Below are 12,480 nucleotides of genomic sequence, written 5' to 3'. Positions count from 1 at the left end.
TTTTTTTCATCTTCTCTTCGAATCTCGCACCAATATTTCTCTTTCTGATTATTTATAAAGTTCTTTTAAAATTGTGCCGAATTATTGAAATTGAAATCAGGAGCTGCAGGAATCAGCAATTTGTTTTTTTTTTTTTTTTTTAATGCTTCAACGGTTGTCTCAAGCTCGAACGTTTTGTAATCGTAGTCGAGTCTGATTATTTATAAAATTCTTGAAAAATCGTACACAACAGTTGAAATTCGCATGAGCAGCTACAAAAGTAAGGAGATTTGATTTTTTTTAAGTTTCAACGGTTTTATGAAGCTCGAACATTTCGTAATCGTAATCGTAATCGTAAGGGAAGGAATGAAGTTTGCAGAAACGCTCTTTTTTTTTACGGTTTTGATGAGGAGAAATGAGAAATTCATTTTTTCTGAAAAATTTGTTTGATTTGAGTCGTTGCAGTCCGTTTTGATGGGAGTTTCGAGGAGGAAAGATTGGAAGCTGAAACTCGGAGCTCGCGGAGCGCGCTCGCCCTGTAGGTATTTTGTATTTCCGAAAAATCAGCACTCGACAATGCTTCAAGAGACGAGAAAAAAACGAGCCAGTGCGCGAGTGCCTTCGAGTTGGATTTATGTGCATTGTACGGATTTAGTATGTTAAGAGGCCCCTTAAGACGAGCTGGAAGCGCTGCCAGTTGGCAAACCTGGTGGCACTCGGAGCTATTTCTTGGCTGGATATTCATCGAGGTACAGCAGATGGATTTAATGGTTCTCGGTGGAATAGAATAGAAATTAAAAGCACACAGCGATTTTTTCGCCTCTCGTGCGAGAATGCCCGGGACGACGTACCGTAAAACGCAAATAACTATGCCATTTTAACGGACTCAGTTTTTAATCTCAGTTTTCCCGAGAGTCTTTTCATGAGAAACAGCAAAGAAAATTGCGCTCGATACCAAATGGAATCAGGGAATAGAATTTTGACGAAATTTTATTCCTTTGAATATATATAATCGAACTCAAAATGGAACATTCGAAGAAAAAATGCGACCACAGAAATCCGTTCTTCGAAGCAAATTCAATTTCGCTGAACGGAAATCCATGCTTCGAACAACAATTTTCGTTCGGTGACAAATTATTCGATTAATTCAACTCGATCGCGTGACAATTTCTTATATGCCAACTAATCGGATCCGGTCACAAAAAAGAACTACTTTTCAGTTGCTCCAAAAAATTGATTGGTCGATGAACGAATAAATTCGTTTATCTTGACATTTCGTCGGGGGCTCCACCAAGATTTTAATGGTTCTAACATATTTTAGTGCCTCCATAAAACTCAATATTTTGATCGAAATACTCGGCGAGTAAAACTCTTCCTAACTGTCGATGACGCAAGGATGAGCTTTTTCTAAACTCCTCCAAGCTCCCGTTGCTGTTATTAAACTCGATGTAAGGTCTACGACGTTATGCGAAATGGCAGCTGTTGCGCGTTACCTTCGCCGAGGACCGTTCGTCCGTAACCGGAAGTCTTACGTATATATTGCAGGATTGCCGCCTCTTTACGGTTGAGCAATGTATCCGAGCCGACTGCGATAACGGAGTACGTCATAAGCAAAAGGACTCTTTGCTTCGACGAGCAAAGCGTCGAAGCTTTCACGTGGAAAAGTAAAATGTTGTAGTTTGCTCTAAGGGACTGTGAGAATTAATTCAAAATTCAACATTTTCTTTCTCGATTTCGTATTTCCAAAAATATAAAAATTCAAAATCGCCTGGAAACTAACCACGTTGTAAGTGGCAAATCATTAATTTGTGTAAAAAAGAGACTGAAACGTTGATCCTCCGAAGGAAAAAATGACGCCATATTCGAAAGTACGGCGTCGATTAAAAATGCATAGTGAAAGAGACGAAATTTTTGCATTTTTTCAGAGCATCGCGGAAGAAATCGATTGCCTTTCAAATATTACGCGTAACGATGTTTTTTTTTTTTTTTATTTTTGAAAAATGATTAACGATGCAGGAAGTCTCAATTCTCATTTAGACAATTTTTAAAAAACCATTTATCACGCGCCGATTTCTCATCGGGGATTTACGCGAGCGTTATATCATCAGATTATTTGAAAAATTAATTATTCGAGCCGACTAACCCTATTTTTGCGGCTGCCCGAGCTCACACTCGACGTGCATGACACACAAGCATTAAAACTTCTAACTGTAATATACAGCAGAGCTTTTAACGCGCTCGCAATACTAATAAAAGGAACGTACGCCGAAAGAAGGATACTTGGTACGCTCAGACGATAATCAAGCCTCGAATCGATCGTCGTTTTTTAAATAGTCTTTTCGAATGAGTTATAGTCACTGCACTCGTTAATACGCTTGACGACTTTGGCTTTTTTTAATTTATGGAACCATAAAGCCAATTGAATTGCATTTTGGCGCAAACTGTTACTTGTGATTCAAAAAAGCAACTGAACTTTTTTGCTCTTTTGATGATCGAAGAAACGATTAAAATTTATTCTCGCAATTATTAAAATAATGTGCAACTTATTTATTGAGATTGATTCATTTTTAATACAATGATAACGTTTCGTAGTTAAATCGTCAAGCAAAATGTGACAATAGTCATTTTCTATTAATATGCGTATGCATATCTGTATTTTAAACCAACTGGCTCATGGTGTTGTCAAACGTTCCGTCGTTTGTGCCGTCATTACTCGTTAACCCCAAAAAGTGTTTTTCTTTTTCCATTCTCAAGTGATTTTCACCGGTAACAAAGGTTTCTCAAGACATATCATAGAAGTCTAAAAATATTATATTTTCTTATTCTCGTTTTTGGCTCTTCAAAGTTGGGAGGATCGTATTTCACGAAATCCTTTAAATTCAAATTTCATTAAATTGGCATTTACTGGGCATCAAAATAGAAGATTACGATGATAAAAACATTTTCTAGCATATTTCCAAATTTCAACACCCAAAGTTGGAATTTTCCATTTCCATTAGATTCGCGTGAACTTCCTTAACAGTTCGCAGTTTGAATTCGTGTCGTAAATATTTCTTATCATTTTTTTCAATATTCAATTAGAAGAGAATCGATCAATTGCTGTAAAAACGATTCGATTTTTTGCATAAACGGTCAGGAAGAGCGAATTTTTGGAATGAGGAATCGACGAAGATCGAAAGGATCACGAAGAAATGAGAAAATGTATTTGTACAGAGATTTTCTATTCGTTTAATAGCTTGTACATTGAATCGTACAATATTATTCACACAATTCTTAATTGAGGGCAGAGTACAATAAAATAAAAAGAACATGAGGATTTCTTAAGGGGGGGGGGGGGGGGGATTCGATCGTCGAACGTAAGGCGAGAGTCGATCGAGAGAGAAACTTTGACGCAGTTTCGTTGGATCCAACAGAGCAGGCACGCACGTCGGGACGATCTTAATGTTTAGATACAAAAACATTTGACACATCGATCTGACAAATCGCAAATACTCGATGGCACATTCTCAATGGTTCGCTCCGTGAATTCACCAGCAGCGCCCCCATTCACGACTTTGAGATACGTCGAAACTCGATAATCGTAAAGAAAGAACGAAACGGAGTGAAGGAGAGATCATTTCGAAGTAAAAAACAAACGAGCAGGAATGGTCAATAAATAAATTCCATTTTCTAATCCCCCCACGCGGTCGACGAGAATCTTTTTATTCTCAAAAGTGAAAATTCATTGCTCTCTCTCTCTCCTTCACGTCGATTTCGAACTTTGACTGTACGACTTCGTACCAGACTTTCGAGCTGCGAGCATCACAATTTTATTTATTCTTTTTCACTCGTTCTTCGCATCACATTCATAAAATTCATAACTCGTGTTCGATCCACTATTTTTCTTCGTTTAAGAGTATAGCTATATATAGAGATTCATAATAATCGTAATTTTATTGATTTCGTTACATATGCATACGTTAGTCGTTCGATTTTCGTAGCTGGTTCCTCGGAAGACATTTTAAGGTAGATTTTCACGACGTATACCGAGTTTGTACGAATCGTTTGATCCTCACTTGCTGCCCTCGATATTTTTTGACAGCTCTACTACAAAAAAATATTTCGAGATTTTTCAAGTGTTTTTTCCTCGTGCACAGTGGAAGTTCGAGTGTCTCTGGGATTCGCTTATCTCTCGCGAGGCATGCGGTGGAAGGTGGCTCATTAAAATTCGTGCGATAACGCACGAGCCGGAGCGTTTCGGTACTTTCAAACGCGTTTTTTGTCCCCGAGACGCTGGAAACGAGGCGACAGCCTTCAAGCAATTCGTACACTGATCAGTTATTCATCCATGCATTTGGCGCAAATTTTGTTATTATTTTCCTATCGAAAGACCTTAATATTCACACTTTTTCACTCCCAACGCTCGCAATTATTCTTACAATCTTTTCTCTTCGATCTTTTTCGTGCTCACACGCACAGGACACTGTTTAGCTTCGTAAAATAAATACTAAATTCGTGCCCACCTTAATTCCAGCTCTGAATCGCGAAAAAATCCTCGCAAATGGCGCTTAACCAGTCGCATTTCTACATGTGACTCGTTCATTTGGTAAGTACAGTTTAGTATGAAGGAGAAATAATTGATTAAATTGGGTACAACGAATCTCTTGAGTTTCTGACATTTCGTACGAGCTCGCAACGCACTTTGGACGTGAAATTTTCTTAAACGGCAAATTTTCCAATGTTTGATGAGGCATTTAGTCGTGGATGAAATCGTTTGAAATCCCGATGCTTTAACGCCCGATTTAAAATGGTTTGCAGCAAAGGATGAGAGAAAACGACACTTTCGAGTGCAGTGACAGCATCAGCAGCCTTGAGGTAAAGAGTCCTTGCTGAAAGCAGAGATTTTCTTCGCGATGACTAATAATGTCCATGCAGTGTGTCTGCATTCTGGATGCATGCTTCGATGATTCTAATCATCATCCGGAGCGTGACGCAATCATAATTCTCGTCGCGCAGCTATTTATGTAACTCTCTCGAGCGCCGTGTTTTTTTTTTTTTTTTATTTATTTTCATCCTTCGCTCCGCGGAGTGCATCGGGATTTCACAACATCTCGTTCCTCGGTGAATTTTTTGAGCACGAAGCAATGAAATTGCGTCGAACGCTCGATCGATGATGATCGATTAATCGGCTTCTTCGACTTTCTATTTCCGTCGGAAGAGAGGAGAAATAAATGAGGCCAATTTATTACATTTAGTTGGAAAAAAAACTGGAAATTTCGTTGATGCTTCGAAGCAACGAGGCGAGGAAAAAATTCTCAATACCGTTGGCTGAGTTTGCTGACGAAATTTCTGCCACCCGAGTGTCAATGTTATCGAGATTTTTCTGGGCTCCGAGAAGCGTTTGAATGCTAATTGAGTCTGATTATTCGTGGACGTTTCTCGGTTTGACCTCTGCGCGAGCGCTTCGTAAGATCGTCACGCGAAGGCAGCAGGCCACGAATCTAGGGCATTGTCTGCTGCCGTACAAAACGGTAAATGAAAATTCAATTATCGCGACCCCCGAGAATCTCCGTTTGATCGAGCAATAATCGATCGCTCGATAACCGCTCTTCGCTCAATCGCGTTTCTTCGAATCCTCGAAGAACCAATCGCTTCCGTTCATCCTCCTCAATCCGTTATTCGCCACGAAGCTCACTTAGAGTTCCTACTCAAATTCCAGCTGAATTTTCCGCTGGAAGCCTCGCGCTCGTCAAATATTTAATCGCACAACAATGCCACCTGCGAGCAGCATTTTTTTATCGCTTCGTTATCTCGGCCTCGTGCTCGCGCCCATATCCTCGCAGGAATTCCACGCTCGTTTCGCACTTTTTGCTACTTACTATACAAGACGATATGCAAAGCGAAGGAGGGAGATAAATGAGACGGAGAGAAATCACGTTGCGAAACGGAATTCGTCGTTTTACGTTCACGTAATCGAAGCCTCGGGTGCGGCGCGCGATCTCTCTCCCCGTAGATCTTTCACTGCTGATCATCGAAAGTCCCGAAGGCACGGAGAGACCGGAGAAGATTCTAAAGACGCGCAGTATTTGAGGCTGTTTTGCGCCGAGCTCAAAATTGAGTTTCCCTGAGCGAAGATCGATTTCGACGGTGAGCAGGCTTGGTTCGGGCTCGTCCAATTTGGCGAGTGAATAAAATTGGAAGCGTGGAATGCGCGATGCTGCAACGAGCGGCGAAGAGTGCATCGACCAGCCGAAGAGAAGTTCTCAGCTCGGAGTTTTACCAACTGGACAATTATGCTCGAGTCTGTCTAATTAGAAGCTCGTTTCAGGCAGGAAGGTCGTTATGGTTTTCCCCCTCCATCGGGGCCCGTTCGACACTGTTGGAATGCGTTCAACACGCGCGGGCGCGGTGCGCTCAACATTGTCTCTCGCGTATGAGATAATAATAAAGGCGAAGGGAGCGTTAACGAACTCGTACGCAAGGGGCAGGCTCGCGTGTGTTAGTTAATCGGTACGTAAGAACAAGAGCTTATAAATAATAAATAATATTTTTCGAAAATTCATGATAAAATGGCTTCTTGTAATCGCCGACCATCAACAACTATCGGAGGTCAGTGCTCGGGGGGGTCCTCATGGCAACGACGCACTACGAATAAGTAGAAAAAAATAAAGAAAAGGGTGGAAAAGCACAAACGTTCCACTAGATTTTCTCCCGGAGGGGGATTACGAACGAATTGTTCGGTTCGCAGTGATCGCGATTATCGGAGTATCGGTGATTTGGTGCGACGGGGCGGATGACACAGTGTTAAACGAAGGCCGTCGATTAGCGAGGTCGAGGCCGAGGGAGCGGTTGAGGCTGTTGCATCTGATGTTGGTGGTGATGGTGGACGTGGGGGTTGACGCTGCGGGCGTAGGGGCCGTGATGGTGCTGGGGCCTGTCCTCGTCGAGGTTGAGGCCGGCGACGAGTTGGGCGATCTCCCGATCTTTCTTTTCCTCTTTGGGGAGGGCGTTGCCGTTTTGCGCGGGGCTGAATCCGAGGGAGGCTAAGCTGCCGTGGCTCCTGCTGCGGTGTTCGGCTCGAATGCTGTAAGAAAATGCGCGTTCGTTGAGGTGCCCTTTGCGCCGGTAGATCCCGGTGCCGAAGCGAGATTCGGTCTCGGCGGTCTCCGGGTTGGCGGGATCGGGGGCGGTCAGGTCGGCGTGAGAAGCTGTGAGGCGACGCGAGGCGCCGAGAGTCGACGAGTCGAGGGTTTCCGGCTGGTGGGATCTTCTGCTCCTGTTACCGGCGGTACCGTAACTTCCCGCTTGGTACAGAGCGGTCGGCGGCGGCGGCGGGGGGACCACGGGCAATGGCGCGTAGAGCGGTATGATCGGAGCAGCCGCTGGTATCGGCCTCATTCCTCGGCCGTGATGGTGATGAGCTTTCCGGGGTAATGTTGCGGCGGGCACGAGGAGAACGGGAGTTGGTCGAGCCAAGGTGCCGGCGACGGATCTGCTGCTCGGTGGAAGTTGATGAGAGTGATAATGCTGTTGCCTGACGGGATGTCCGAGGGTGTGATGTCCGTGGCCGTTGGTGTAGATGGCTTGGGGGGGAATCGCGTGATGGTGTTGTTGGGGGGGCTGCGGCTGGTGCTGGTCATCGGGGACTTGACGGTTTTTCAGTGCTTTCTTTATTTTCCTGTTGGCTTTCCTGCGCCCGGACGTTGTCGCGGAGTCTTCCACGAGGAGGGGTTGCGAGGGGGGCGGAGGCGGGGGCGGCGGAGGGGGTGGGGCGACGAGTTGCCGGGGTCGGGATCCCCGGGTGCTCCTCAACGTGCCCTGTTCCTGGTAAATGGCGTCAACTTCGTCGCGGCCTTTCGCCCAGACTTTGTGGTTCTCGTCGCCGTTGTAGAGACTGAGATCGTCGCTGGAGCGCGCCTCCAACCGGGTTCCCGGGGGACTGCTGTTGTCCAGGGTCGTGCTGGAGCCCCCGAGGGTGTGGTAGAGGCTGCCGTTCGAAGGGTGCGAGCCCGTCGGCGCGCCGTTCGTCGCTATCGTCGCGGTCGACGGATCGAGGCCTTTGGCGTAACTGCTGTCGGCGTAAGCGTGAAAACAACATCTGACCAAGGCGTTCGCGGCCATGTCGCGCTTGCAGATGAAAGCGTGGCACTCGAGGACTTTGATGCCGGTCGTGCGGCGCAGCACCGCAGCGAACAACGGCGGATGGTTGGCGCTCGGTGTCCTCGCGAACGGCGAATCGAGCGGCAGGAATCGGGTCGTCGACGAGTCCCCGGTGCCGCCCTTAACGTGGCGCACCGCCGCGCAGTAGTGCAGAGCTTCGATGGGGAAAAATCGAGTCACTTTCTTACGATGCTCGTCCACGTTCTCCAACAAGAGACCGTTGCTCCAGACACTCAACCAACTGTCGATCCCACGGGCCCCCACGGCCCCTTGCTCGGGGTAGAGCTCGCGCAGGGGCTCCTGCACACCCAGGAGACCCTCCTTGCTCGCGTGAGGCACCGAACTCCCGAGGTAGAGCACTCGGCACCGGCAATAAGGCGTCGCGTTATCTTGATTCGAGCCCCTCATCTTTCTCCTCCAATTAGGTCGGATTTACTTGCGATTTATTATCGAAACGAGTCCGTTGCTGCTCCCCCTGCTCAACGGAGGCGGCGGCTTCTCTCGCCCAGGGGCCAAAGGGTCATCCGGAATTCTCGTTTCACCCGAAATAAATCACTTTCCGCATTCCAGCCTCGTCTATTTGGCTTCGTTCCTCCTCGTAGCCTCAATTCGTACAAACCCGACGGTTCGTTCGTTTGTTCTGGAGGAAAGTTGAGGCTGCACAGTTAATCTCGTGTCTGTTTCCGTTGGTCTCTCACCTCGTGTCGTTTCTCCTTTTTCTTTTCCCCCTCAGCGTGTTCTCATGCCTTCCCTCGGGCCCTCGTTTCTCAAGAGGGCCTTTGTCTCCCTCGCACTCGTGCGCAGCAGCAGCAGCAGGAGGAGGAGGTCGGATCCCCCTCGGTTCGCTCTCCAGTTGTGCCGGGCCCCTTTCTATCGTCGCTCCCCTTCCCTCGGACTTTCTTGGCTCGTATCTCGGCAGGCTCTTGTGGTATGCGGTGCTCGAGAAACCCAGTGGCGTCGGAACAAGGCGTACGCGGACCCTCGTGGAATTTGTCCCTCGCGCGCGCTCCCCGGGACACCACCGGCTGCGTGGCTCCTGGCGTATCTCGGGCGACGTCGACGTCCCTGGAATCCCACAGAGGTGCGGCTCTCCTTCGTATCGCCTGTGGGCAAACTCTTTTCCTCTCTCCTTGTCCCCGCGTACTATACGGACCGCTCGATCTCCGCGTATATATTCCTGTATTCGAGCGTATAGATCGCTGGATCCCCCCCCCCCCTCCCCCTACGCTCTTTCGTCTACAGCCACTGTCACTCGCGCACACGCCTAGACCCACTCGTGTGTCCTCGGAGCTTCGACAAACTCGCTTAAAAACAGATTTTTCAACGTTCCGACCACCGCACGCCCCCGCGCGGACCACTCTTTCTGACTATCCGACAAAAGAATCGACCGGGAAATCCTCGGGCGCTTGGCATATCCGCGATCTCTCACTTATTTCCATACTAATACCCGAAAATCCTTAGGATCAGACAAATCTTCGAGATGCACAGCGAAACGGCGATCCCAAGAAAAACAACAGTCCCCGACGACACGGTTTCTCCGACTCGCTTATTTTTCTACCGCGAACAACACACGGGACGGGTCGACAGGTGAGGCGCAACCGACGGCTCACAGCAGGTAGCACACGGGGGCACAACGTGTTGGGAGACACGAGGGGATGCTGCCAGGGTGAACGGTAACTGTTCACCGAGGGAGCAGCTTCCGAAGAAACGGAGAAGAAAGAGAGCCAGAGAAACTCGCGGAGGGGAGGGAGAGAACTCGAAGGAAAAAGAAAAAGGAGCACCGTTGGCCCGTCTCCCAAACTCTCGAATACACAGCGGAGGGGAGAACGCCCGACCGATTTAAACGCGCTTCTTCCGTCGACTTTGACGCTCGGTGCCAGACTGAGAACTAAAAACTTCACGACTGACGATCGCTCACCTGAGTGGAAGGCAAGACCGTTTCTTACTCCCTCCCTCCCGCCCTCCTTCTCTCTTCCTCTCGAGCGAAACTATCCAGCCGACTCGCAACTCCCACTTGGTCCCTCGAGCACCCTCCCTCGCGCCTTCCCCGACGTCCTCTATTTACCTGGCTCGTAATACACGCGCACACTCGCCATACATCAGAGGCTCGGCACAGCCGCCCGGGGCATATTCTCGGCCGCGGTCTTCCCACCGGTCCGCACCGCGAGCTTGACGTCATAGAACGCAACGACGCGCTGTATCGCTTCCAAAATTATAAACTCTACAAACTCCTGCCCAATTTTCGCGTCGGCCATCAAATCGGACCGAAATATCAACACCTCGGCAATCGTTCGAACGCGAGGTTCCCCAAGGAAATGTCCTCAAGCATTTTTTTCTGTGACTCTCCGATGCCGGGATTTCGAAACATCCCGGACGCGACCAATCCGGCGCGCCGGTCGAACGAAGTGGGCGCGCCCCGCGCTCGCTCCCGATTGGCCGGAAACGAATTACTCGATGTCGCAGCAACGCTGCCTCCCAGGACGAAACTCCTGAGGACTTTTCTCTCCAGAATTTCGCCATCTTTCTCCCTCGCCGAGTAGATCTCGCCGGGAATCCACGAATGTCGAATTAAATTCTTGAGGAACTTGATCCATATCGAGCTCCCATCTTAAATTCGTAATAGAGACGAATATGGGTTAAGCAACTGTTCTCGCGCTCCGGAGCCCGGGAACTTGGGGCCGTCGCTACTGAAACGAAAGTATTGCGAAAAATTTGCGTATTTTTTCATGGAGTCTTGAAAGACTCGATTTTTCTCTCGCAGACGCTCCCGACAATCAACGGGCTGCATCGCCTCCCCGATTCTCACCTGCAATTTTGTTATCCCCGCCAATTTACTTCACCTCCCTGCACCGTAATGACACGTCTCCGCGCGTACGCGTACTAGAACGTCGTACAGTCCCTTTGGGGATCGGAGGTCGAGGACTGAATAGGTCGGTGACCATATACATTTGCACTCACATTCGTACACGAACCGAGGCCCCCGAGTGCTCCAACTCCAGTGCAGAAATGAAGACACGAATGTAGAAATGGCTCGGGAAATGCTCGTCCGTTGCTAGCTGCTCACTGCCAAGGTGCAATTCGAGGTCTCGAGGTCAGAGTCTTTCCAATTCCGTGGCATCGCGCAGCCTTCCCTCTCGATCCCATTGTGTCGGACGAAACTCGTCGAGTGAAACTCCAAATTGAATTCCGTCTCGGCCAATGGGTGTACGTGCGCAACTGAAAAATTTTTTAAGAAAAATCGTTTAATGAACTTTCCGCGGTGGGTGCGCTGCGTATTGTTCGAAGCTGCAGCAGCATCGAAACTCTCTTCAGGACCTCAAATTCCTATGCAAATCAGTGCTTCTCAGGCGACTAAAGTCTCGGCAATTTCCATACCGCTGCTCGTGTCGCCCGCGACCGATTTGACGATCGAATATGGACGTAAATACGTTTTTTTTCTCGACTGCGTGAAACGCGATCGTAAAGTCTTTGGCGCTCGCGATTTTTCTGGCGCCTTTGAGTGCACCGACTCCGCAGTTCGCCACGACTTTCAGGAATTACCGGTTCCTCCTTTCTACGCAGATAATATAAAAGAGAAAAATATTTTTGTATTTTTGGAAACCACTCGCCCGGAGGGCTCGACTCGACGCCCCGGGAATTTCATTGTCAGCGATTTCACGGACCGGAATGTTCTGCGTATACCTGCGGCGAAGAATCGAGATGACGTTAAGCTGGCGAAAATTCCTCACCTCCGTACACGCTTCCTCGTGCAATTAACGAGCGCGTTGAAGCGCAGACATTCGAATGTTGCACTCGACATTCCTAATGACCGGTCATTAAGGATTCACTGCGCGCATCGCGCGAGAGCATCGCCGCGTATCTTTCTTCCAACGCGCCTCTCCTCTCGAAAGCGACGTTACGAAGGACGCTATTTTCATACGCTTTTTTGTAGGCTTCTTCGATGGAAGAAGAGAAAATGTAAATCCACGTATTACGTGTGCGCACGCATAGGCGTAAAATAACAAATCGGCCGTTGCCTATCCTCGTGCCCACGTCGTATCATTAGCGAAGCGAAAGGTCAAAAGTGTGGAAGCTTTACTGACAATCGATCCGAGGAAGAAATGACCATCGTTGCGAAACCGCGTCGACGATTAATTTGTTTATGCTACCATGTCATTTCCACATTTATCGCTCGTCTCCTCGCGCAGCGCGTTCGTTATTCAGCCATAATTCAGCGACGAGCTCACTCGAGTTTCGTCATCGCGTGCGTCTCTCGAAGAAAAATGCTTATATACTGCCTCGAAGTGAGGCCGACGGGCTTTTCAATTGACTGAGATCTTCCCGTCAACGCTCGGAATGCGTCTGAAAAAATGCATTATTCAT

At 48.0% G+C, this 12,480-nt stretch overlaps 1 protein-coding gene across 1 annotated transcript; it reads right to left on the bottom strand.

Moving 5' to 3' along the window:
• Positions 1-2,634: 2,634 nt before the first annotated feature.
• LOC122414662 (uncharacterized) lies at positions 2,635-10,073 on the bottom strand. The gene has a single exon (XM_043426158.1). It carries the CDS (start codon positions 8,524-8,526, stop codon positions 6,781-6,783), a length of 1,746 nt encoding a protein of 581 aa, XP_043282093.1. The 5' UTR covers positions 8,527-10,073; the 3' UTR covers positions 2,635-6,780.
• Between the last annotated feature and the right edge of the window lie 2,407 nt (positions 10,074-12,480).

Source organism: Venturia canescens, chromosome 8 (genome assembly GCF_019457755.1).
Source record: "Venturia canescens isolate UGA chromosome 8, ASM1945775v1, whole genome shotgun sequence".
Taxonomy (NCBI): Eukaryota; Metazoa; Arthropoda; class Insecta; order Hymenoptera; family Ichneumonidae; genus Venturia; species Venturia canescens.
Note: the sequence above shows the minus strand (reverse complement) of the source record. Positions and strands in the feature narration are given on the sequence as shown.